The sequence below is a fragment of the Cuculus canorus genome, chromosome 4, assembly GCF_017976375.1.
Source record: "Cuculus canorus isolate bCucCan1 chromosome 4, bCucCan1.pri, whole genome shotgun sequence".
NCBI lineage: Eukaryota > Metazoa > Chordata > Aves > Cuculiformes > Cuculidae > Cuculus > Cuculus canorus.
This window is the reverse complement of record NC_071404.1, coordinates 38,408,117-38,434,565: the sequence shown is the minus strand read 5'-3', so window position 1 is coordinate 38,434,565 and position 26,449 is coordinate 38,408,117. Positions and strand designations below refer to the sequence as shown.

At 36.6% G+C, this 26,449-nt stretch overlaps 1 protein-coding gene across 4 annotated transcripts; it reads right to left on the bottom strand.

The window, feature by feature from the left end:
• ASB5 (ankyrin repeat and SOCS box containing 5) lies at positions 1–26,449 on the bottom strand. Of its 4 annotated transcripts, XM_054064597.1 has the most exons (8): positions 15,011–15,052; positions 9,929–9,996; positions 6,654–6,733; positions 5,486–5,593; positions 3,893–4,043; positions 3,624–3,758; positions 2,141–2,332; positions 6–526 (listed from the first exon to the last, which is right to left on the bottom strand). In XM_054064597.1, the coding sequence occupies exons 2-8, from the start codon at positions 9,984–9,986 to the stop codon at positions 399–401; spliced, it is 852 nt and encodes a 283-aa protein (XP_053920572.1). In that variant the 5' UTR covers positions 9,987–9,996; positions 15,011–15,052; the 3' UTR covers positions 6–398. The 4 variants fall into 4 exon arrangements, with proteins under 4 accessions (XP_009563982.1, XP_053920571.1, XP_053920572.1 ...); XM_009565687.2 differs by lacking the exon at positions 9,929–9,996 and having other exon boundaries at positions 1–526; positions 15,011–15,298; XM_054064596.1 differs by lacking the exons at positions 9,929–9,996; positions 15,011–15,052 and adding an exon at positions 19,483–19,646 and having other exon boundaries at positions 3–526.

Below are 26,449 nucleotides of genomic sequence, written 5' to 3'. Positions count from 1 at the left end.
ACACATAAAACAATGACTCCCAATGGACAAACTTAACAAATACTAATGAAGAAACTCTTCGTGTTTCACATGTGTCAAATATTTTAAAAGTATAAATACAGTTAAAATTAGCAGCACTAAAGCTATTTAGTAAGTGTTAAGCTGAAGCTGTACAATCATTTCGCAGAGTACCAGCACACTCAATTCAATTCAGCCTTATTAGCACCTTGGTACCAGTTGCTGAATGGCTCCCAATTATTACTATACACAAACAGCAGTTGTCAAAGTTAAATGTATTTTTTTTTAAGTAATATGCAAAAGGCTTTTTTTTTCCGCCCAGCAGTTCTTTAGATAAAAAGTACAATAAACAGAAAGAAGAAAAAGTACTTGTTATTCAAGTTTCTAAAGGTTAATCTATGTTATCTATACTGTAAGAAATTCTTCAGTATTGTTGGCAACTGGAGTTGTGGGACAAGATGCAGTCTAGCTCTTCCTATGTAATTTCGGATACATAGTCGGCAGAGCTGACAAAGAGAAGACGGTGTGGCTGCAAAGAAAAAAGAAAAGAGTTTTATTATACAACTCTAAAATCCAGTACTTTGTTGCAAAACAGTCTTGGAAAGTAATGGGATTTCTAAAAAATAGTTCATATTTTGCAAATTTATCCGTTTCCTTTCCTCCTTTCCCTTCATTGCCTTCTTGCCCTCAAAGATAAAGACTAAGGCTGCTGAAACCTTACTAATAATTCAGGAAATATTCAAGAAAAGTGAGGTCAGGTGAGCAAATAATTTGTGATTTTAGATTAAAAACCTGCTCCCAGAAAATATCAGATACCAATAACTTGACAGGGTTGTTGTTTGGTTTTTTCTATTATTCATAGAATAGGTCAAATACAAGCTATGGCACGAGCTATACTATCAATGCATCTCTGCAAAAAGAATAAGCAGACAAAATACTCTGAGATCCTGGACCACGCTTAGTGGTCTTAACTAGTTCATGGTAATGCCTTTGTGCCTTGAGGCCTCCCCACTCCCTACTATCTATCTCCCTACTATAACACACTGCTAACTTGCTTTGTCCAGAGAGGAGCGATGAAACCGGTGAAGGGTCTGGAAAACAAGTCTTACGAGGGGCAGCTGAGGGAACTGGGGTTGTTTAGCCTTGAGAAGAGGCTGAGGGGAGACCTTATTGCTCTCTACAACGACCTAAAAAGAGGTTGCAGAGAGGTGAGTGTTGGTCTTTTCTCCCAAGTGATAAGTGATAGAACAAGAGGCAATGGCATCAAGCTGTGCTAGGGGAAGTTTAGACTGGACAGTAGGAAAAATATCTTCACAGAAAGGGTTGTCAAGCACTGGCACAGACTGCCCAGGGATGTGGTTAAGTCACCATCCTTGGAGGTGTTTAAAAAGTGGGTAGATGAGGTGCTTGTGGACATGATTTAGTAGTAGACAGGTACGATTGGAGCTGATGATGTCTAAGGTCTTTTCCAACCTAATGATTCTATGATTCTGTTTTCTCTGGGCAGTAAAATCATACACATTTCACACTAATTTATTGACATCTTTGCTGTGTTCAAATCCTACTACCCTTGGTAGTTTTGTGATAACCAACTGTTTTTAGAGGGGTTTTAAACAGCATTCAGTCTACAGTGATGTTTTCTGGAGGAAAGCTACTTGTTGGTTAACCTCTGAAGAGATGCCCACATTTACTTCAATAGTTTCTCCCTTTGTTTCCCATTTGGTCTTGTGGCTTTCTTTCACACTGTACATAGGTCAGTCTGAACAAATCAAGTTCTCTTTGGTATATTCTCTCTCGCTAAGGCAACACACCTTTAGGAGTTTTAGGGAAATCTTAAGTGTTGACTCCTATTTCTTGAGTACTTATAATTCAGTAAAGAAAGTTCAGAAAATGAGACTTCTTATACTTATATAATAACATTTTCAGCTTCTATAAATTCTGATGCTCCTTGGTAAACAGGCTGTGGCCTGAGACAAATATTACTGGCTATTTTTATAGTTAGAAAGGATTTACCTAACTATTAATATAATCATTTAATAAAGCACAATGTTAGCTTCTATAGCATGGGTTGGTTGGGTTGTTGGTTTTAAGAATTTAAGAAGGGTAGGGTTTAAGAATTCAAGTCATAGTTGCAAAAACTTACCTTCATGGAGGAGCAGCAGTCTCTCCACTAAACTGCTCGGAGCAGCTAAATCAACAGGCCTCTCAAAATCTGTATTTTTGGCATTTATGTCTGCTCCAAATTCAAGGAGTAAATTTACAATCTCTGTACTAGAATGCTGGGCAGCAGCATGGAGTGGAGTTTCCAAATGCTTTCCTTTCTGCACATTGGCACCTGGTGGGCAGATCCAGATAAAGAAATGTAAATTAAATTATTATTAAAATTGTCATTGAGTAAAGAAGATGTTAAAAAAACCAAACCAAAACAAACCTCAGCTGTCTGAGAATGCCACAGTGCAAGACACTATTAACTTTATTGCATAGCAATTATAGCTAATCATATATGTGAGTTTTTTTGAACCCATGTACTTTTCCTAGGTTTTAGTACCTAGGATTAACAACTAGATTTTGAAGAAAAATGTTTTATAAAAAGAAGGAAAGGAAAAATCAAATTAGATTAGGTGGACATCATTGTTGCCCTGATTATATAAAAGTATGCTTAAGAAAATCTGCACTACATAAAAATATACTTTCCTTATTTAAGTCTATAAAAACGCTCATTAAACTGAAGTTTAGTCTTTATATTTTTATAAGTACACCAACTCAAGAAGGAAGCAAACTTGGACACTTTATAGTTTTTCATGTGTTGAAGCTCACACAGCATTTGAAATAAGACTGTCATCATCATGGACCACATTTTAATTAAGGTGGGGTACACAGTCAAGAAAGCTAATAGGAGAAATAACCAAAATCAGTAATTCTCCCAATCCACAGAATTCTAACTATTACACTTGTGTATTAATAAGGAATTGCTAATTTATTTTAAATTAAAATGGACTAATTTGCAGTAATTCATTCATATTCAAGAAAAAAAATATACATACAAGAGTTAAACAAAAACTAGCTAGTATGGAAGAACTTCCCTTATAGGCAAGATGTTAATCCCACTAAAACTGTGTTTGCCCGAAAATTTTTCTGGATTATTCTAGTAGAAGAAAAACCCAAACTTCTTAAGAAAGCGATAGTGATCTTGTGAGACAAAAAAAAATGGCTTCTGTACCAACTTTTCTTCCTAAATCCCTAAACAGTGGAACTTGATTGCTAATAAAAGTTCTGTTGAAAGTTCAATGATTGCTATATAGAATTCCTTTCTCAAGCTGATTTTTTACCTTTATTTTTCCTAAAGAAAATGAACATCTACAATGCTGTAATAGCTACTGAAAATTTTGAACACCCATTCTTATTGCTCTTGCTTCCTTTTTCCCCTCATATACTTGCTATGCCACAAAAAAAAAATTAGACATACTAAGTTATTATAAGAAAATACGCATCACAGAATAAACTTAGAAGTAGAGTCATGCAAGCAAGGGTTCTAATTCCAGTGACTGAGCATAGCTCACTTCAAAGGTGAGTACAGTATGCTTATTTTACAAACCAGTAGTATTTTTATTTAAATCATGACATACCTGCATAAAGAAGCTTTCGAATGCAATGGATCTGCTGTGAAACACATGCTACATATAGAGGTGTTCCTAAATGAGGAAGATCTTGGTCAACATCTATACCCCAGGATATCAGCACCTCCAGACATTCACTGTGACCTGTCAGTAGAAAGCATGACAGAGTTTGCTCAATTTCAGTAACCTCTCTCATAGACAAACTTGGATGCATTTTTAAGACTATTATTAAGACATCTGTCAACTGTTCCATGTTTGTTCAGCAGGTAATTTCTTACCTCTGCTGGCTGCTTCATGAGTTGGTGACGGAAGACAGGACTCCCATTGAGCTTTGGCACCGTACTCTAACAGGAGCTCAGCACATGCTGCGCTGCCTCTTGAACATGCATTAAAGAGTGGTGTCACTCCATCAATCGTTGTAGCATTTACCTAGAATATATAAAACCCATTTAAGAACAGAATTGAAAGGCAAATTTTAAAACAGGATATAGTTAGAAATTGTATTAAAATACAAAAAAATTTACCAGTTAGAATAATGTAGCTTAACTGATCAGTCCCTGTGCTACTCTATTCCTCTCACACCCCTCAGCTGAAATCTATTCTTGTTGAGCTATGTTGAATAAACCAAAATACACTTGGAATACTAAAGAGCACACATTAACATCTGGACAGTAAATAATTTTCCAAGTCATTGATTGCACTTAGCTTGTTTCATCGGTACAGAAAATCTACACTTTGTGTAGTGATGGTATAATAAGGACCTTCTCTCTGCCAAGATTGCAAATTCTGTATTAAATGTGAGAATTATTTGCCATCTTGTTCTGTAGCTTTAATCATAGAATCATAGAATAGTTTGGGCTGAAAGGGACCTTAAAGATCATCTAGTTCCAGTCCTCCTGCCATGGGAAGGAACGGGTCCCACTACATTTCAGAAGATGAAGACAAAGCTAATAGTATGGGCTTGGTGTTTTAATGTGAACCTCACCACCTCACTGGTTAACTGAACATTCCCAGTGTGAGGGAATGGGGACACAAACTAGGCAAATTTGAAAGGGCTAATATTACTAAGGGAAGGAGCCTAGGTATTAGGAGAGTGCACTTTCCAGGATGCTGGCCTATCCTCTTCTGTGCACTCCCTAAACCCACCAAAACAATTAAAAGTACTAAAAAATTCAGATAGGAAAATTAAATTTGTTCTTATTTTTTGTTTTGTCTATAGTATCTAGAATTTTTGATCTTTAGAAAGCTTGTGCTAGCTGAAGTGGGAGAGTAATTGGTTTTGGAAACATCTATGTACGTTTTTGAACTCTGTTGTCAGTAGAGATTGTGGTGAAAGCGGCCTGTAAAGTCTCCTTTAGATAGACAGCCTGTGTCAGGGGTATGGAAAAAAGCCAGTGCTGTTTTGCACTTGGATCAAAGACTCTTAAGAGCACACAGGTGCAGTGTGACAAAAGACATTCTGGAGATTAAAAGAACAAGCCACTCAGAGCAAGAGGAAACCAGTAGAGAGATGCATTCTGTATTTTAGAAGAGAAATAAAGTCATGAAATTCAAAGAAGAAATAAGGCTGGTGACATACTGCTAGCAGATTCTCTCCAATTCATTACTCCGTCTCAGTGTCTGCCCAACTCCCATCAACTTCCCTGTTACTCTTCTTCTGTCTGCTATCTGCTCTTACACATATGTAAGTAGGTTAGTTTTTTTCTTTTGACCTAACATCTTTCTGATGATGTTTCTTTGTCCCATCACTTTCCTTTGCTAGTTTTCAGACAGCATCTTATTTTAATTAAAGGAGGTCAACACAATCAACTAGGTATATTGTCTTAGCATTGGACGTCATATAAAAAACAAACAAACAAAACAACACTTACATTTGCTCCTGCTTCAAGAAGAATTCTTGCACATCCTACATGATCTCCCAGGCAGGCTTCATGAAGAGGAGTTACTTGGTCAATTGTTAGCGTGTCTACATTGTAACCCTAAACAAGATATGAATGACATATAAAGACCATATAAGAGGTTTTAAAAGTCATTTCCTCACACTACTGTTCAAATGAATAGCTCACAATACTCTAAATAGGCTTAAAACTCTACTTGCAATAAACCAGTTTTCAGTGAGCGTAATAAGAACCTTTCACCAGTGTTTATAACAGTATAGAAGTAAGTTGTCAGTTCTTCTTTTCTTTAAAATAAGAAATAGGAACAGGATATAAAGGGTATAAGGAACATGGGAAGAGACTGTTGAGATGCACAGTGATAGGACAAAAGGCATGGTGAATGCCATTCAGTTATATGGAAACAAAAATTCAGTTTGGGGACAGTGAAATGCTGGAACAGCAGAGTGGTTGGTGCATCTTCAGTCTTGGTGATCTTTAAAACTCAACAAGGCCCTGATTCTAAATTGTCCTGTGATTCTCCGACTTCAGGTCTGAAATATCTAAAGTCATGAAAATTAGCAAGGAAATTTTTGGATTGATAAAATCCATCACGTCCTTGAAATTTTCTGCAGTAGATGTTGTTTGATTCTTAAGAACTAATAATTATATCTACTGGATTTCATCAAATGTATTCTATAGTATATTTTTTCAGTATTGTAGTAACTAACATGACAATACTGTAATATTAACATTTAGTGGTTTATAGTCTTTCTCTTTGCTATTAAAAAAATTCTTTTTTTTTTTTAAATCACAACCAGACAAAATGCAGAATCTTTCAGCGATTTTTCCACCCAACAAGTACCTTCCTGACTAGCTCTATTTACTTGCAGTCTTAAAACTACATTGATTTATACCATGCAAGAGGAGAAGACTGATATACATTTAGATACAGCTTTGGTAAAAAAATTAGGGGGGTAGCTGATTTAAAACATACTGGGGAAATATTTTAAATATTAACTTGCATCTTATTATATTAAAAATTCCTAAATGTGTATTGCTGTGAAAAATTTGAGTGAAAAAAAGCAAAGCATTACATTAATCACCTGGTCTGACAAATTAAGTAACATTAAAATAAAAGCAATTTTAAGAACACGGTCTTCACCTGTGACAATAAAGTCTTTAGAGAAAGAAGACGTCCTTGACTGGCTGCCTCATGCAGAGGTGAGCGATCTGCCCAAGAACCTATATAATAACAACATTTCTTGAGTAAACCATTTGAATTAGAAGGATTTTGGAATGCACAGAGCAAAGCAGAAAACATAATGCACAGAATGAAGTCAACAGTCCTATGAAATTAATTTTTCCTCTTTAGAGACTATTTCAAACTATGAGGTTCTAGACAATAAAAACATCTCTATTATTAACAGTTAACATCTCTAATAAATGATTATGTGGTACAAAGAACAAAATATTGATATATTGATTTCAGTAATCTGATTTAATAAATTCATCAATTGCCATATTTCCCACTTCTATTTTTGCACTGTTCATTCAAAAACAACCAACCACGCTTATTTTTGCAGATGGCTTATAGAAATTTGTAGACTTCAAGAAACTGATACTTGAACTTAAACCAGACATAAACCTGCTTGAAGAAGTCCTGAAAAGCTGATGTATATCAACATCAATATGGAAGTCCTTATGTATTATGAGATTAATGTGCAGGTACTACACAAGTGCAAACAGACAAATACAGTGAGAATCATGTTAAAAATATTGCTATGGTACAAATAGGATATTATGCCTAAGTTCTCATTTTCAGAGGCTATTAGGGCTAGAAGTAGATAGATATGCTTAATGTAAATATTTGGCATTTATTTTCATTTATTTATCACCCCTGAAAAAGAAAGGGGGGAGTGCAGTGAAGAAACCCAACAACTCTGCCTTCACACACATACCCTGCCTGAACTCCCAGAGTCATCCTATGGCTCCTGACGAAGAACCTGCCCTTTCCTCTAGAAGACTGGCCACTGACAGGTCCCTTCTAATCACACAGGGTTGCAGGCATAGCTGATACCAATTTATTGTATGAATTCTGCAAATCAAATTTGTGAGATCATGCAATGAAGAACCATCTCCAAAATACATTATGAATTACCATTATTTATTCCTGTAAGAAGAAAATCACTGGAACTGTAAAATGAGCAAGTTATATCAAGCCACCCAAAATCCCTGAAGAATCACAGAGACAATTAGGTAAGTACAATGAATTGGTAACAATAACAGATGAACCTCCAGTATGTAAACGTTTGATTTTGTCTGTTGCAATGGACTAGGTCTGCCTGCAAAGCCAGTTACTGCATTTTAGTGACAAGGCAACACACTTTAAATGAGAAAGCTATTGCTCAGTCACTAGCAATCATCAATCTAAGCTTTAAAGAAACTACTCACTAGAAATTGTTTCGGTTTCCTACTGGACCCCTTCTGTCCACTATCCTGTTTCAGAAAGTACACTTTTGGTTACAATTAATTACCCCCTCAAGTTGCATGCAAAACGACCAAAAAGGTTAAGACTGCTCAATCTGAAAGAAATCAGGGCATAGTTCAAAACACAAAATAGTGCACAATATGGAAATTGAGATAAAAACCTCCATTTTCCTAGAAGTGTAAGTGAATGAAACTAAAACTTACTCAGATGTAAGACTATCTTCTCACAGAACATACAACTAACCTGTGGAACTTAGCACTACTGGAAGCTACTGAGATAAAACACTCAGCAAAACAAAAGCACAACTGAGTATTTCAATTATTGTAAGACCATATAAAGCTGATCACAGAAGTCAAAAAAACATAGAAAATTAAAGCTTTGTAAACCTGATGTTAAAAATGCATGGAGATTTCTATTATGCGAGACTATCCAGTATCTGTGAAGCTCCCTGTACTCCTTCATCTGTGGGCAATATTCAGCTACCAATACTTTTAAAATTATTTGCAGTAAGCTCTGATCACGTATGTGCATGTGTAGGTATATGCACACATGTCCTTCATCACACTTTTTACTTTAGATTTTTTAAATGTAATATTTTTCAACACTTATTGCTAGTCAATATAACAGCTAAAAAACCTGTACACAAAGTGATTTGGGATTTTAACAGGTATTATACTACAAAAACCAAGCACAGAAATCTTAAAGTGACCTGACCTTGATCTTTTCATCCCAATAAGCTCAGATACATTTAAGCTTGGACATGTTAATTGTACATTAACATCTCATAATGTGCAATCATTATGAGAATTCTGAGCAATGTTTTCCTTCTTCTGCAGTAGTATCTGAACCAACACTCGAGTTGTTCTAATCCAAATGAATTAGATCCATTAAGTTCTGGGGCTGAGAGCTGCAAAGAATTCCTCAAAAAATAATTAAAAGCTGTATTTAGAGGCTGCTTTTGAAATTTTGGTCCCCTGTCTCTACAGATGAAAACTTCTCTCTCTTGACAGTTTATCCTACTCCCAGATTAACAGGAAAAAAAAAAACAAAACCCACAGCTATTATACAGAAAAACATCTAATAAAACTGTGTCATTAAGTTTTTATGCCATTAAATACAGTCACGCTTTGGACATTCTTGTAGCTATGTATAACTCTAAATAGGCCATAGACACAGATAGGATCTGAAAGTAACATTTTCCCCGCCTTTCTTTCCTTCACCTTCTTCACTCTTGGATTGCTTAGAAGAATGTCAATGTCATTACTCCAGTGACATTTTAGAATCAAATTATGCCAGATCCCATTATGAGCTCTGTTTTGCACCTAGACCCACCTTATAACCTCATCTTCATGTAGCAACATCCAGCAGCGAGCTGATTCTACTAAATCCATTAAATACAAAATGCTTTCTCTACTAAAAATAAGAAATACAAGCAAAATGTTGCAGAAATAATTTTGTGCAAACCAAGTTTGGAAAAACTTTCACATTCCAACTGATTTATTGATAAACACAGTAATTCATCATTAAATACCACAGGAATAAAAATATGTTCAGAATAAATATGTATCATAAATAAACACGAAAGGTGTCTTACAATAAATTCTTTGACTAAATTGCAGCTTTCCGCTAATTTACAAACTTGCTATGTCTCTCACTTAAAAGGCTATTTTTTCCTTCTTTGTTGTCTGTAACAGCAGTATTTACAAACAAAGCGTATTCCACAACTGTTAATGCATTAATTCCCTACTGATGTAGTTTCTGACAGATGAGGAATACAAAGTATCTCTAACTATATTTAGAAGTCACTTAGTTCCAAATTCTTTGGTGTCTAGTTTACCAGGAAGGTCAGCCTACACTGCTTTGTAAACAGGAACAAGAAAGAAAACATTCACTGTATTAACAGGCAAAGTTGAAAAAAACTCCACAAAAAACAAAGTATCATACAATACCTAAATCTCCATCTCCCCATGGCACTTCCAGCCAATTGCAATTATAAATCCTACTCATTTCTTTCAATCTGGAAAATAAAACAAACAAAAATCCGTTCTTGCTAGTTAGGCCTGTTCTTGACACACTCCAGATATGTTTGGAAGGAGATCAGTAGCTCACTGTAATATGAACTTTCACCCTTCAGTAAACACAGCTTTGAAGATATGAGCATATACAAGTTGCCAGTTGCTTTTCTTATGCTAAAGGACTATGGTCTTTTTGTTTATTTTTCACGTTTCTTATTTTAACATAACAACTTTTCAAAGTGACAGTATCTGAATTTGCCTTCCAAGACAATTAAGTGAATTTCAACACAAGAGAAACTCACAAGAGGATCAACAGAACCTTGAGCTGAATAAGAACTGCAAGACAAACTCAATTTTTAACCTCATGCAATGAGACACAGGGTTTTGTGTCTGCAAAAATCAGTATTAGTACATAACTTGTAAGGGAAGCACTGTCAACCATTCATATGTTGTTTTACTTACAATAATAATGTGTATTATAATATAAATAATGTGTATTATTTACACATAATATACTCAGAAAAGAGATAAGCAAAGAAATTCTGAACATGTTTCAAATGCTATTTGATCTGTATGCTGAACTGGTTTTATTTTAGCAGCTCACTATTACCTCAATTATCTTATAAACAATTCTTTTATTGTTAAATTGGGGTTTTGATAACTATTTTCAGCAGTTAAAATCCACCAAAATAGGGATTTGCAATTCTGACTTCATTCCATCTCAAAATCGTTAATGTTTTTTTCCCTTCACATTTTCCTATAGATTTCATTCCTTTACTACCTGTGATTAGCTGTGAGTCACTCCTGCAGTTACGATCATAGTAGTAAAACGTTAAGTAAAAATATTTATATAAATGCCATTATCTCTAGTCTCCTCATCCTTTCTAGAAATCTGCATAATCTTTAAAAAAAAAAAACAAACACAAAAAACCCACCAAAAAAAAAAAAAAAAAACAAGAAGAGGAACAACAACAACAAAAAAAAACTAAAAAAACCTAAACCTGAACAACAAAGAAAAAAACCCACTAGTTTAAAAGGTATATTAAAAAGTTGGATTGTCAAAACAGGAAGGACTGGAAATTAACTAAAGCCCTCGCACTGACTTCACTAGGAGAAGATTTATGTCAGGGCTCAGCACTTCAGAATAAACACTGCTCTAAGGGTAAATAGATGGTGTCCCAGTTCTCAGAAGAAGCAGTATCATCAGAGAACTGAAAATAGAAGCCTGCTACAGTTCATTACTGGGAGATGAGAAACACAGACTATTTGGAAAGTGGTGTAGCTAATATTTATTTCCGCAGAACTATCAAATGCTATGTATTAAGCTCATCACTGTTACCTTTCATTCCTCAAGATGTATTGAGTGTTTCAGTTTGGGGTAACTGAAACAACAGACCAGATCAGTAGCTGTAACAGAAAAATTCTGCAATGTTACAGTTCCGAGATCAACCGCCTTACTTCACTCCCGTTGTTAAAATTGCCTGATATTTTGTATACATAATTAAGTTCTAACAGATTTTTACTGTGGTACTATAAAATTACCCATTTGTCTAAACCCCTTGCAGGATGAAGTGTGTCAACTACTTAATTTATATTTTATGATAAAAACTATTGAAAAGAATCTTAAGTCAATGATTAAAGGTTAAGAAATGCATCCGTGGCGCTTAACTGCTATGATTAGATATGACCAGCAAAACTGAAGCCACTTCTTTTTAACAAATGAAACTCCAACAATCAACACCGAAGAACTCCAAAAGAATCAGAATTTAGGCTAGAGATAATTAAAATATGCATGAGAAAGAAGATGTGGTTCAAGTGATGTTTAAATATTTCATTTCAATATTTCACATAATCTTTGTTTTCATTTGACTGAAAATTATATAAAAAACCAAATATACACTCATAAATCCATAAACGTACGCATATGAAAAATGAAATATTCTTTCAAATGTTTACCTTCCTGTAGACCTTCAAAATTTGGGGTTTCATTCCAAATGCAAATGTTAATGGTTTCCTAGTCCTGAAAACCATTCAAACCAAATTTACTCTCCCCACACTTTTGCTTATGATGCATCCACGTTATATGACCATACTTCAGTTTTGCCATTCCAGTGTTGTATTCAATGAATGAGTTAGCATTCAAATTATTTTCTATCTCCATATCTAGTAAGATCTCTCATTCTTTAAGAGATGCTATCCAAACTATAAAATTACTATAGCATTGTTAGTTTTATATTGCCTTTTCCATGGTATTCTCCCAATAACAGAAGAGTACTTCAAAACCCTTGCTCTGTCTTCAAATCATCCATTCATATTATAACTAAGGAACCAAAACAGAGTTTTAATGCTTAAATTTTAAAACCAATCTAATAGCTATTTTTTTCCTGAGTAGTTAAGCACTAGAGTGTACACTGAAAGCCTAATTTGAATATAGTCATGAGAGCTCTGAGCTTCTGAAATTTCAGCCTTAGATAATAATAACCATGATCAGTCAAGAAACTTCTAGCTTAGGACTTGTCTTAGAACACACAGGTGCCACAGCACAAAGATAAGCAGAATTTGCTTTTAGGGACATTAAAACATTCACCTTTTTTTTCCCTGCCATTCACTATATGCCTTCTAACCTTTGCCACACCTCAGAAAACATGTTTTTGGGGGTTTTTTTTCTGAGTATAAACCAAATGCATTCTCAGAATATCAGCCACCTTACACATCAAAGTAAGTAGGGGCTTTGTGGAAAAGTACAGTATGTGACTGTGTTGTCAAATACTGGATTATAAACTGTTAGAGAGCCAAATAAGCTTGGCACAGGCAACATTACTTTTAACAATTCCTAAATTTTGAGTGCTTTGGCATAGCAATTTAACATAGTTTTTACACAGAAACATGAGCCACTAAACAGCACTAAAAATTCCTAACAGCAATATCCAAACCTGGCTCGCTCGGCTCTCAACAGAAGCAGCATCACCCTACGTGAAAGCAATGGTAACAACGACTGCAGCAGCAGTTGCTGCTGCTGGCTCTGTGGCGAGCCTTGCGTACACAGAAGTGTGTCACGCTCCTCTCACCACATGAAAGCACAGTAATAACGCCCCTCTCCATTACTCATGCACAGTTTGTTTCTCCCATCTTCCTGAAGGTTCAACAACTGGCTGGATGTTTTTCTAGTTGAAAGTAGCTTGTAAACTCCGTGCCATGGCAATAGCCATAGCTAGAGTACCAAGGTATAAAATCACATCAACCTCTAAATTCAGTCATCTGTTAGACCTACATCAGATTTGATTCAAGTACGTGGAGCAGCTAGTAGCACCCTTCTGCTATTATTTCCTTAGACAAGTCACTAAAACAGAGTAAGGGTTTTTCAGTGGTCTTCCCAACTAAGAGGTGACAGAAAAGGCATACAGACATTCTGAGCAAACTTCAGACTCTGGAGGACTTTCGCTTGGAATAATTTTGCTCCTCAAATGCAATCTCTGCCTTAGTCCAGACTGCAAGCAATTTTCTCCAAGCTGTGCTCAGAATTCTCAGTATTTTCCCAGCCTGCCAGAGACTGACTGAAGCACGTGGCCTAACCTCTAGCCCTAAGAGCACACCCAGCTGGGCTGCAAAGCTGGAACTAGTGTGCAGGAAATTTTGGTAAAATAGCCTGGTTGTAGACCCTCAGGCCGGTTGGCTGAAAATCTTTTCCTTTTTGTGTCCTTCTTCCAAATCTTATCATGACATATTCCACCCCTCGCATCACTTTTAGTCCATTTTCCAATCTGCATATTCGATTACATACTGCATTGCAGTATGGCTTTCTCTTCCTTTGCTCTGTAAGGGTGCCTGAAGAACAAAGTCACATTTGAATATTTCCATGGATGGGAATAAAGACAGAAGAAAAGATATTTGATATTAGATATAGCTATTTTTCAGGTTAACTGCAACAACCAGTAGCCTCAACTGCAACAGAAGTCTCCCAGCACTTCAAGATGTCCCTCAATAAATATATACACTCAGTCTGGCAATCACAAAGAAGCTGTAAGTAGTTAGACTATGTTAAGATAGATTCTCAGAAAATTTTACTTTCCAAATTTTACTGTGATTTTGACAATTTTAAAACTTGATTAACTGTGGCTATTTCTTTATAAGAATAGCAAAAGAGCCTAACCCTGAGCCATACCAAGGAGTGCCTAGTGCTAACATTGATAAAGTTTTGTAAAATTTCTTTTCGGTCTGAGGCAAGCATCCTAGTTTTAGGGGGAACTACTGACTTAATTAGCTGAAAGGTTCATAAATAAAAGTTCCTGTTCATCAGGAAATCTTAGCCCAAACAGTGAACAATATGAGGGTAGAAGATAGTACACTCAAAGCTGCCACTTACCCACTTGTATTATGAAAAAAGTAGGAAAATATGGCACAAAAATAGCAGTCCTAAACACTTCTTTTATAATAGAGTTTATTTGTCATTGCTGAAAACATCAAGTGACTGGCAACTTACATACCTCTTAAGTACTTCTTTATGCAAACCCTTACAATTGTATCTTTGCCTTTAGTATCCTCGTACAGGACAATAATTCTGTCACTTGTAGTTCCTTCACTGCCTCCTATTTCAGCTACCTATAGACTTCTCTTTACATATAGTTATATAGTTTACTCCTCTCCCTCCTTTCATTTCCCGGTTCTGTCTTGTAAACTATTAGCCTTCAGTATCCTTGAGACAGGACAGTGAAAGTCAGGGTAAGTCAAGCCTTAAAGACTTGCATAAAACAAATAGGGCAGATAAACAAGAAAAGATATTTTAGATCAGCTGATAACCATGCAGAAAGAATAAAAATAGCTTCAACATCCTTGTGTTAACCCATGCAGGCCAACAAAGTGCCACTAACATCAGCATGCATTTACATTACAGCTAGGAAAAAAACCAAACTAATAATAAAAACAAATTAAAAAAAAAAATTTAGAGCTCAACCATCATAAATTGGGTCAGCTTAGCATATTTCAGTACACAGATTCTGCAATGGCTGCTATACTAACCTTGGCTGGTCAGAATACCCCAGCTAGCTTTTCGTTTCGCAGGACACTCCCCTATACTTTCTAGGCGTCTTTTGGGGAGATTCTGGCTCCTCTGAACAGCAGTGTTTGTTGTCATTATTTGTTTCTTGAAGAAAGCCTGTTTGTCATTGGTGCAGGTACTCTGGTCTGACGAACAGCCACAAATGGATTTCTACTACGTTTTTTCCTCCTTTTGCTTTTTCATAAAGGATCTTGCTGTACTTACTGCAGAGTGGCTACAACACTGAAATCCATTCAGTAACATTTACTAGCTTGGACTAGTGAGTACCTAGTGGGGGAAGGGAAGGACTGCTCTAGCATTTTCTATTTTTAAAACAGAGAAAGAATCAGCTTAGCTACAGCATGAGTCTTAACTACATGATTTAAATGGAAAGAAGGTGTTATTTTTTTAATCATTTCACCAAAACCAGAAACAGATTCTTAAATCATAAGTATTCAATGCTTTGTTGCTTGAATAACAAGCAATCTAGAACAGAAAAACTAAAGCTGTTTTATCAGAATGGCAATTCTTTTAATAATATAAACACTAATTATTACTGCATCAGGCTCTATTCATATGTAACTTGCAGTTAAGATAGATCTTGGAACTCAGAAGAATTCATGAAACCATGAAGCACTACTGGAGTTTTGTGTTTGTTTTGGGGTCTCTTGGTTTTTCTGTTATTTTTTTTTTTTTGGTTTTTAATAGGAGACGAGGTATCCTACAGCTGTCAATTGGAAACTGGAATAAATAAAAGTGTGGTTTGACTACCAAACCAAATTAAAATATTTCACTGGTCATGTCGAAAGTCTGATCTCATTATGAAAGTAAGGCTGTAGCCTTGTCAGAAGCAGCACAGATCAATATTTTTTAAAATAATAACAAAAATAGGGTCAAGCAACCAGCAGCAGAATTTTTATGTTTATTACTATGTATAATGCTGACAACACACAAAAGAAATCTGCAATCCACAATAAAATTCCAGCATGGATAAAAAGGACAGTGATTTCTCTGTACTAATAATATGTTAAGCTGTAGCCTTTACCTCCTCACCACTTCCTTCTAGTATTTCCTCAATATCCTCTTCTGCTGATATAAAACCTAGCCATTTTAAAAGGAAATTAACATTACTGGGTTTCATTAATACTATTCCTTTCAGGTTCCTGACAAAAGTTAATGCCTAAGATGTTGAAAAAATGCACAGTTAGTTAATGAAATTTTCTACATCCTTGTTTTTCTTTAAGAGTAAATCAGAGGCAAGATTATAGTTAGGTAGGGTAAGGGAAAGGAGGAGCAGCTGCAAATTTTACCTTCAAATTATAGCACACGAGAACTGCCCCAATAGAATGGTGCTACACTCTGTGCAGAGCAGAAGCAGGTGGACTACTGCTATTCTCACTAGAGAAAAAAAACTGCATTCTTCCAGACATTACACTGTTTTCAGAAAATTGTTTTTCTCAGGTTTTACCTAGGTGAATGAACCAGAATATCTCACAGGCTGAAATAAACACTTACACATATTGAGCAATCAGACTCTGCAAGTAAGTCTTGGGTATAGGTTTCACAAAAGGGTTCATTTTAAAAGGGCACATTATAAATATATCACTTTAATACTAGAATTACTTGTTAAATTGTCACGTTCTCTTCACATGAATAAATACTGGAAGATGAATCAACAGGAAAGCTTACTAAGGACATGTATACATGCGTCTGCCAGAAAGATAATGGTGCTGTTATCTAAGTAAGAAATAACCAATGACAATTTCTGTACTTGCCATGGTACTGAGGCTCATGTCAGTTTTACAATTCCTTTCCATTTGGAATGGAATCCCAAGACTTTCAGGAGAAGGCACTGAAGATCAGGATTAAGCATCTGTCACTGCAGGGCAGAGACTGACAGTAGGCTGGGAACACAAGACCTACATCTTTTTGAAGGAGTTTTGTGGGTGAGATTGTCAGTTGAGAATAAAGCTAGGGCCTTCTAGGGGAGTGGTACAAACCTGAAAGTAGTTAACACAATTTGCTTTCCAGAGATATTCCAGCTCCAATTCCACCACTTATTAGTTTCAGAAGTCTGACTTGCAGGAGCAAGGAAACCAGCAGATACACTGACAACTTCAAACAGGAAGAGCCTCAGAGGAGTCAGCAGTAACTGCTCACTCTTACCCAGAGGACTACATAGGAAGCAATGAGCTACCAATGGAATTAGCATCCCTCCAAAATCTGCCACCTTCAAGGCAAGGGTACTAGGAAAAGCACCTCTATTCCACAGACACTTGCTACTCATTATTATTAAGTTATTTTGAATACTTTGGAAGACGTCAGAATGCAATGCATGAAAATATGCATTATCGTCTTCCATGCTTTGAAGAAGGCAAAGCTTATCCCATTCAGGACTGTAAAAGCAACTTTGCACTAAATTCTGTCAAGTACAACCATTCATCCTCCATGCAAAAGCTATTAAAAATTCCTATCAAAACCATAAATAAAAAAGTGAAAGCTAGACCAACATCAGAAATCAAATGGAAATCTATTAAAAATATGCTTGAGATGTTAGTATACAGAGGGGATAAATATACAGCTAAAACCATGGAGTATGAGTGAAGAACTTGCTATTTCACTTCTATCTCTGACACGGAATTGCTACGTAATCTTCCTCAAGTCAGCTACCCTTGCACCAGCTTACACTACCTACAAAATAAAAATGAGTTTTTCTCAACTTCATTAGGTAATTAACATTTGAAACTACTTCAGCTTGGTACACAGATTGTGTTCTTCAGATTTTTCTCTTCAGAAGACACGCACTTCCAAAATGCACTAGCAAACCTAAACCAGAAATCGAAGTAGATATCCAAGTATACAGAATATACAGTAGGCACACAAGCAATTAGGGACAGTATTTAGATTACAGACTCATGGAAGCAACGCAGCTACCTGAAAAAAAAAGGCAGCAAGAGGAAGGGGCAGACACTACATTCTTAGAGAAAGGAACTGGAGGATTTTACTGATGAGTTTGGAATTCTGACTCAACTTAGCAGGCAAGCTTTAAATAAAGCACTAGGTTGCAGTTCAACTTTTATAACCAGGGGTTGAACTGTTAAAGGAAACTTCAAAGTGATTTTCTTCACAGTCTTTTTTAACCAGGCTTTTATACAATGTAGTATCAGTAAGTTGCAAGATGTCTACATCTGCAAATAGCTCTGAGTTTACAGGGGCAGAAGTCCTTAACAGCTGGCAATGAAAATGGAAAGAAAGAAGACACTTCTTAAGGAAAAAAAGGATGTATTTGTGATAACACACAAAATGTATTAATATAAATGTCAAAAAAACCCAACGCCTCTCAGCACATGATGCAGCCCAATACAATACAGTCCAAACTCCAACATCAGTATTTTGTCTTAGGAAAAACTGGGTAAAATTGCACTGTATTTCCATGTCACAGATCAGTGTTTTGCGTGCAGTCCTCAACCTGGTCCACAGATGAGCCACCTTGCTTCCCCAAGCGTTCTCTACTTTCAGATTCATTCTACTTTTCTGACCAGGATTATTATGGAGTCACAGTGACTGCATAGAACCTACCCTACTAAATTCTGGAACTGGACTAAAACTGCCTTTTCCAGCTGATATGACCCACAGACTACAACCATGAAGCTGAAAAGATTGATAGGTTCGCTGCCATCTCAGTGCCAGTACCCAAGAAGTTGCCTGTCATTTGACATTGCCAGAAATGAACTAGCAGAGATCTTGAACATTCCTCCCTGTAGGAGAAGCCAAGGTGAAGCAATTTAGAAACAATTACAGAAACGTGGTTACCAACAAAAACATAGAATCCTAAAAGGCGAAACTGGTCAATATTAAATCCTGCTGCACTGGCTCAAAATCAAAGAACTTAAATGCATCATAAAATTACAGTGATAGAGCTCTAACAGCAAGACAGGGAAAAGACTGAAAATAAAAAAAACCCAGATTATTGCATCAAGCCATACTTCACAGTCAACACAATGATACAAGTCAGTAGTAGCCAACAAGAAGCTCAGGCATTACCCAGGTGTCACCACCAGCCCCCTGTCCTCCACACCTTGATAAATGATAGCAGGTATGCAGATAATACTTAAATGGTCATTAGCTATTTAAGCATAAAACGACATTTCTCTGTGCCACTTCAAGCACTAAAAATAGCCTATTACACTCCTGTTCTTTCTACAGTAACGTCACTTCCTCTGCACTGGAAACCCAAATTATTATTATTATTGTTACTACTATTATTATTGTCATTAAAGCAGCAACAGCATGGCTAATAATTTTCCTGCCTCTTCCCCTGAGACTTTTACAGTTGTTAAGCCTTTTATCCTTGGGTGCTGGCAATCAGAACAGAAGACTGAGAAGATTTTAAAATCTGATATAATAAAGGCTCCATCTCAGCCCCCACAGAAGTCAAGTACAGAACACTTACTACATTTCTTGGCTTGTGGATTTGCAATGTGTACCCGCCAGACGTGTTTAGGCAAACAGGCAGCAGTAACACACATATTTGCCAATACGTAAGCTAAAGTAAAACAAATCACAGCAGTCATGCTGATAAATCTAGTCAAATCAGTTACCAAGCAGGTCTGGGCTACAGATATTGACAGAGAAGGAAAACACAAAGCATGAGACCAAAAGTCAGCAGGAGAGTGGTACAGAGCACCACAGATGAATCCTCAGTTACCATAAGAGAATAGCCGTAAAGAGAGGGATCGTATCTACTGCCAGAAAGATTCTAGACATAGCAAAGAGTAACATCCACTAGTGCAACAGATGTAGCATACCATACTGGATTTATGACCAACCAGCCAGCATTGCTGCAATCCTGAACAGAGCTCATTACTTAGGCACGTAATGCATTCCCCCAAAGCCACTATCATCTAAGCCTGCCAAAGTTCACTTGCTGCTTGCCTGCATTGCAAATGTTTGAGAACACCCCCTACAAGACAGGAGTGTGACTAGCAGAACCCTGGCCATAACAAGTCTATAGCTGAAGGAAGGAACATCACCTTCAGGGAGCTACGCTATTTTAGTTGTCCCTTGTTGCCTTACATCCCATCGCTGAAAAACGACCCATGCACATACTTATGTTTGAGCTTGCCCCAATCAGTACTGGAGTTTCCTAATGGCTTTTCTTTAACAACAGTTCTCTTTAAGGCCTTGCAGGCAGATTGTGCCAGGATTATCTTTCAGTCTCATTGCTATATACCTTTAAAACCCCAGGTTTTAAGCTAAATCAGAGTTGTACATCAGTTTTGTACTTGTTTGGAGTTCATTATTAATTTCATCCAGAAAAATAAATCAGCTGATGAAGGGGATTTCCATGTGAGTTAATTTAAGAACATGCACATCATATAATTCTTACCAAAATCCCTTTAAGGTACATTATGTTCCTCTGGTATCTTGGCAATATGTGGTATCATTTGCTTAATTCTAACCAAGTGCCTTCTTCAGATTTATTTTGAAGTATGACTCTTCTTTGGCAATTATTTGTCACACTAGGCAAAGTTATTTAGCATACGAGAGAAGATGGTAAGCTCCAGCAAAACAATCTCCCTTCTGAAGTTTCCAAAAGGAACATTCACACTATCTTAAGCATTTTTACACCATTAGCTTACATGCTGCATATGAAAAACAATTGCTAAATGTGGTGCCTTACACCAAGTGGTGTGGTGAATAGGTATGCCGTACAATATTCCTGTCGTTACTAAATGAATCTCTATTGTATCCAGGAAGCTAGTAGAGGTCTTATATGGCTTTTATTAATAGAACTGTGATCTCTGTGGAATGCAAGTTCAGAAAATGCCTCATGCCTATCTTCTCTACCTAACAACTGTTGCTGAGTGACATTATCAATTGCAACTTGTTAGAATAAAACAATAGGAGAACTTTGCGCTAATCATTCACGACAGTTCAAAATGTAATCAAGCTTTCCAAACAGAGGACCTCTGTAAAACATAGCATTATTTCCCATTTATGAGTTGCATTTAACAGACTAGTTTCTTGGATCCACCCAAGCAGCATCCAGTGTAAAGAAAAAGAAGGAAACAGAAGTCTTCATACTATTTAGAAGCCTCATGGTCCTAAAAGGAGATGGGGACTCTAGACTTGAAATACAACAGTCCTATGGATGGTTTAATTTAGGGCAACTAGAAATAACTAGTGAACTGAGCATTCCTACCATGCCTGTCCAAGGCAAATACAGCAGATGGGTAGCTTAGAACTTGCTATGTCCATTCAAAAGCACACATTTTAAAAAATAACTTAGAAGAGATCAGGGCATATTCACCTCCCCAGCTCTGCAAAACCAGCATAATATATTTTGAGAAGCTATACTCAAATTATACAAATGCTGCTTTCAAATAACTTTGAAATATTACTTTCAAATAGTATAGTTATGCATAAACCGATATTCTATGAAAAAATTCTATGAAAAAAGTAACTGACATAATTAAAAATAATTATATTAAAGAAAAAGCATTTTATACTGTCAGATCTACTGGGCTAGTGTATCAGACTCCAGGTATCTGTATATGCAGAATCATAGAACAGTTTGGGTTGGAAGGTACCTTTACAGGTCATCTAGTCCAACACCTCTACAGCGAGCAGGGACATCTTCCAACTAGATCGGGTTGTTCACAGCCCCATCCAACCTGAATGTTTCCAGGGATGGGGCATCTTCCACCTCTCTGGAAACCTGCTCCAGTGTTTCACCATCCTCAGCGTAAAAAATTTCTTCCCAATACCTATTCTAAACTTCTCTTCTTGTGGTTTCAAACCATTACCCCTTGTCATTTTGCTACAGACCCAGCTAAAAAACGTTTTTGCCATCTTTCTTATAAGCACCTGTTAAGTACTGAAAGGACACACTAAGGTCTCTTCAAGTTTTCTCTGCTTCAAGCTGAATAACCCAAATTCTCTCAGCCTCTCTTCATAGCGAAGGCATCCCAGGCCCTTGATCATATTTGTGGCCTTCCTTTGGACGCGTTCCAACAGATCCATGTCCTTCCTGTGCAAAGGGCTCCAATACAGCGTTCCAGGTGTGGTCTCACCAGAGCGCAGTAGAGGGGCAGAATTACCTTCCTCAACCTGCTGGCCATGCTTCTTTTGATGCAGCCCAGGATACAGTTGGCCTTCTGGGATGCAAGCACACATTGCTGGCTCACGTTGAGCTTCTCAACCACCAGGACCCCTAGGCCCTTCTCTGTAGGGCTGCTATCAATCTCTTCACCCCCAGCCTATCCTGATACTGAGGATTGACCTGACGCAGATGCAGGGCCTTGCACTTCACCTTGTTGAACCTCACAAGATTTTCACAAGCCCACTTCTCCAGCTTTTCAAGATGGATGTCACCTCATGCCTCAGGGGTGTCATTTGCAGCTAAAAGCAATTTCACAGTTATTAACTATAAGGTTTAATTTTAATAAAATAGACTCTTTTTGCCTCATAAAACTTTATGAATGGGAACTATGCAGGTTTTTATAGAGTTATCCGATTCATTGAGGTACAGACTCTACCATGCAAACCAAGCTCTTTCCAGTATTTGTCAGTAGAGCTTATATCTTAGAGACCTAAAACACCTGACAATAAATTAACTACTAAAATTTGAAACACACACTCAAAATCACTTCATACCACAGAGTTACTGCCTCATTCTAAAGCAATTGAACTATAAAACTCAGCTGAAGCTCCAACTCAGCACTTGTACACATAGAGTGCTTCCATGATCTGACCAGCTAGGTGGTACGGTACAAAGAGTTTAAAGGTTGGTTTTGATCCTCTTGTTTGTATCCAGCAACACCTGTACAAATGGCTGTTATTAAGTTCACAGGTCTGGAAAACACAACGCAAGAAGAAATTTTGCTGTGCACATCACTGTCACTGCAGATAGCCTAATAAGGAACTAATTATACCCAAAGTTAATTTGCAAGCTAGTTCAGTTTTGTACATCAGTTTGTAGAGCACAGAATTTTAAAACTGAATAACCATATAAGCACCATGACATTTTTCCATTAAAAAGACATGAATAAAATTTTCAACACAATAGAAAAAGAAAAGCTAGGCACCATAACCTATTTACAGCCCAGCTACAGTCCCTGATAACAAAGCATTTATCTCTAAATAACTAATCAGTCCCTTTCAATTCAATGGGGCAAGTATGTGTATATGAGTAAGCGTTTATGAAATTCGTGCCAAAGTTAAAAATAATCCAGTAAATGGGACCTTTATGATAGAACAGATCCCTTTGTAATTTAATCCCTTTATGGTAGTAAGATCACTGACTTCTGATAGTTTATTAAGACACAGGTCTTTAATTAATTTTAAACAAACGTAAAAGACTGCAGAGTTCTATCCTGCATTTGTTGCTATTTAGTTTTTCAGTATCACGGGTGATATACTATTGCATTTATCTTTACAAAATACAGTAAACTGCAGGTGCTGCAACTGCTTAGATGGAAACAATTCAAAACAAACTTGAGTAAAATGGAGAAGTTGTCTTGATAGCAAGAGCATGAAGTTAGCCGAAGGCCAGTACAAAGTATTATACTTAGAGGAAAAAGCAAATGCACAGTACAGTGATTTTGTTTTAATATGGAGTTCATAGGCTACAAAGATACAGACTATATCTTTAATGCTTTACTGTTGGCAAAAGAAAAAAGAGGGTGGATGAAGATGGGTCCAGGAAGCGTTACACAGGGCATCATATATATGGCACATGACCTAACTGTTCCACTTTCATACAACTAATAGTTCCACTAGTTGTACTAATAAAGTCTCAGCTGGAGCACTCTGTTTAACATGGGGAATTAGACATCAATAAAGCTTTACTCCAACTTCATCTCTGTAAACAAATTAATGTGACTCGTAACCTGTAGAGCTTTTATATGCACTTTTCTTAGCTGATGCTGAACACTGATCTAGTCCTTGCATTTCAATGTCATGTACACAGTATAATAATTTCTAATTAATTATTAGAATGCTATGCCTATCCAGTTGTTGACATATATACAAGATCCAAGGGATAGATTTAACACAGTAGATTGGCGACTAACCACAGTCTGAAAATATTCCTGAAATATTAAGGAAAAAAATATGACCTGTTTCACTACTAACATGTAGTGACAAGACCACAGAAGGCAGATGACACAGGTAAAGCTATTACCTTGTATTCAACAAAGAACAAGCCACAAAACGAAGGATGTCAGACAAGAAATGTGTGATCCCTAGGCCTCAAATCCTGCTCTGACCTGTATACCTTCAGTTTGATAAAAGCAGTTTCACTAAGTACTATTGCTAAGTACCTGAAATGTCCTCAATTATGTAGACTCCATAAAAGACAGACTTATTTTAACTCAAGAGCTCAATTCAGTAAACAAAATAATGGCTGTGTCTACTTGCACTTTATTTCCAAAGCCTCTTTTCTTCAGAATTCTAACATCCTATCCTAGCCAAGCCATTATAATAGCAAAAAGTATTTTTACTATTATAAGCAAACTGAAAACGTCAGCACTGCTAGAATTTTAAGAATACAAAATGAGGTTAAAACTAGAAAATTAAAACTAACATTTCCTCTAACCTGAATTACTTCTAGAAACATTATAAACTTCAACTAGGCAATGACAGGCTGATTTTCTGGTTTGTGGGGTTTTTTTTTTGTTTTCTGCTGAGCCTTCTCTGTTTCTTAATAAAAAACACAGAACAGTATCTAATTAAAAGGATACTCAGTATTTAATTTTATCATTTAATGTTTCATGCTGTAGTTAACATTTATTATTGTACATCTTCTAGATATTACTTCAAACATATTTTGTTACATGGTATTGTATAAACTCTACTGAGGTATCTCTGCATTGTATTTCACAAATACAAAAAAGTGCCAAAACATGGTGTGAGTTCAGAAAGTAACACGCTCCCCGCTAAAAACAAACAAATAGAACAAAGAGTAGAAAATATGAGATAAAACAATAATTTTGAAGAGCCTTACTTGCATTCCAAAGAGCAAGGACTGGCTCTGTTAATTACAAGTAGCCAAATTTGCAGATTACATAACATTAGCTGAACATGTGTTTAGGACTGTGATAAATCTAGACCCAAACACTGCAAGGTGGACAGTGAGAAATGAAGACGCAGTGGTGTCGAGTTGCAAGAAGTACCTAGGGATGAGTGGTGAAGGTGAAAAGAGGCAAGACAGGTCTTCCTGTTCCATTGCCTAACTCAAACCTGAGTCATCCCTGAGTACACAGAACAAGCATAAAGACAAGCAAGGCAGCAGGGATCCCAAGTTGCGGAGAAACATGTCTCAGTCACGCACCAGGATACCACAACTGAGAAGATTTTTCTGTGTTCTGTGACCCAGAAAAAGCCTGAATGGAAGTGGTACTGGCTCACCACATGGGCTTGTGGAAACAGTAGTGCCCAAGGTTCTGCTTGAGCAAACAGGAAAAGGAATTTTCACATGAGCTTTCAAGCCAGTAAAGTTTATGGTTTTCCACATATGTGCCCAAAACCTCACCATGACAAACAGTAAGCAAGCTACCTGGTATGTGCCAAGACACTAACTTATTCAAAGTACAGAAGGACCAAATCTTCTCAAACGAGTTACGATAAGAAAACTTTAACTTATACAGAAATAAGTCTCAGAAATATGTGGATGAGTTTCACTAAAGTGTTGCAAAACAATCACATACCAAGTGTAGAAAATTTCAACCACACATAGATAAGCTCGGGAACCTCCAAAGGAATTGAGGAAATAGTCTTAGTCTGGGAAGTATTTGGTAATGTTAAATATACTTACCTTAAGTACAGGCCTTTCTCCTAACAGGACATTCCTGTAATATTTCAGTTTTACTCTGAACTTAACATTAACAAAAAAAAAAACCCACAAGCAAAAACCCCCAAACACCAACTTAAATAATCTAACAACACTCCTTCAGAAAATTTTTGTTAAAGAAACACAGCAAGCACGACAGAAAAAAAATACCTTCATCATTTGACAAAACGAATATAAAGAAAAGGCTAGCAGATAAGTAATTACCTAGAAAAGAAACAGTGACAACAAAAACCCCAAACAGCAGTGATAAGATAGTAAGTACAAATAAATATACCTTGTCCTTGAGGAACTCCGTAAAATTCAGCAGCTATCCTTGCTGCTTCCTTACGGTTTCCTTTCACAATGTAGAAATGACTAAGTATAGCAAGGCTGATCTTCACAAAAAGTTTAAAACAAAAAAGGGAAAGTATAGTAAAGTAGACATTGGATAGCTGCTGGGCAAAAGGGCGACTTTCTTCTATGACAGTCATTGCTGCAGCAAAATCTCTCTCAGTGTTTGGGTAGGGCTCTCAAATGTGTTGATAAGATCATATGGCTCCAGCCACGCACTCTTGGGAACAACTGG

Bases quoted from the DNA above. Each gene is read 5' to 3' on its own strand.
- ASB5 (XM_009565686.2), bottom strand. From the start codon at position 26,354: ATGACTGTCATAGAAGAAAGTCGCCCTTTTGCCCAGCAGCTATCCAAT. The intron at 5,594-6,653 runs GTGAAGACCGTG...TATCTTGTTTAG, and splicing joins TAAAGACTTTATTGTCACAG to GGTTACAATGTAGACACGCT. The intron at 527-2,140 runs GTAAGTTTTTGC...TTTTCTTTGCAG, and splicing joins ACTGCTGCTCCTCCATGAAG to CCACACCGTCTTCTCTTTGT.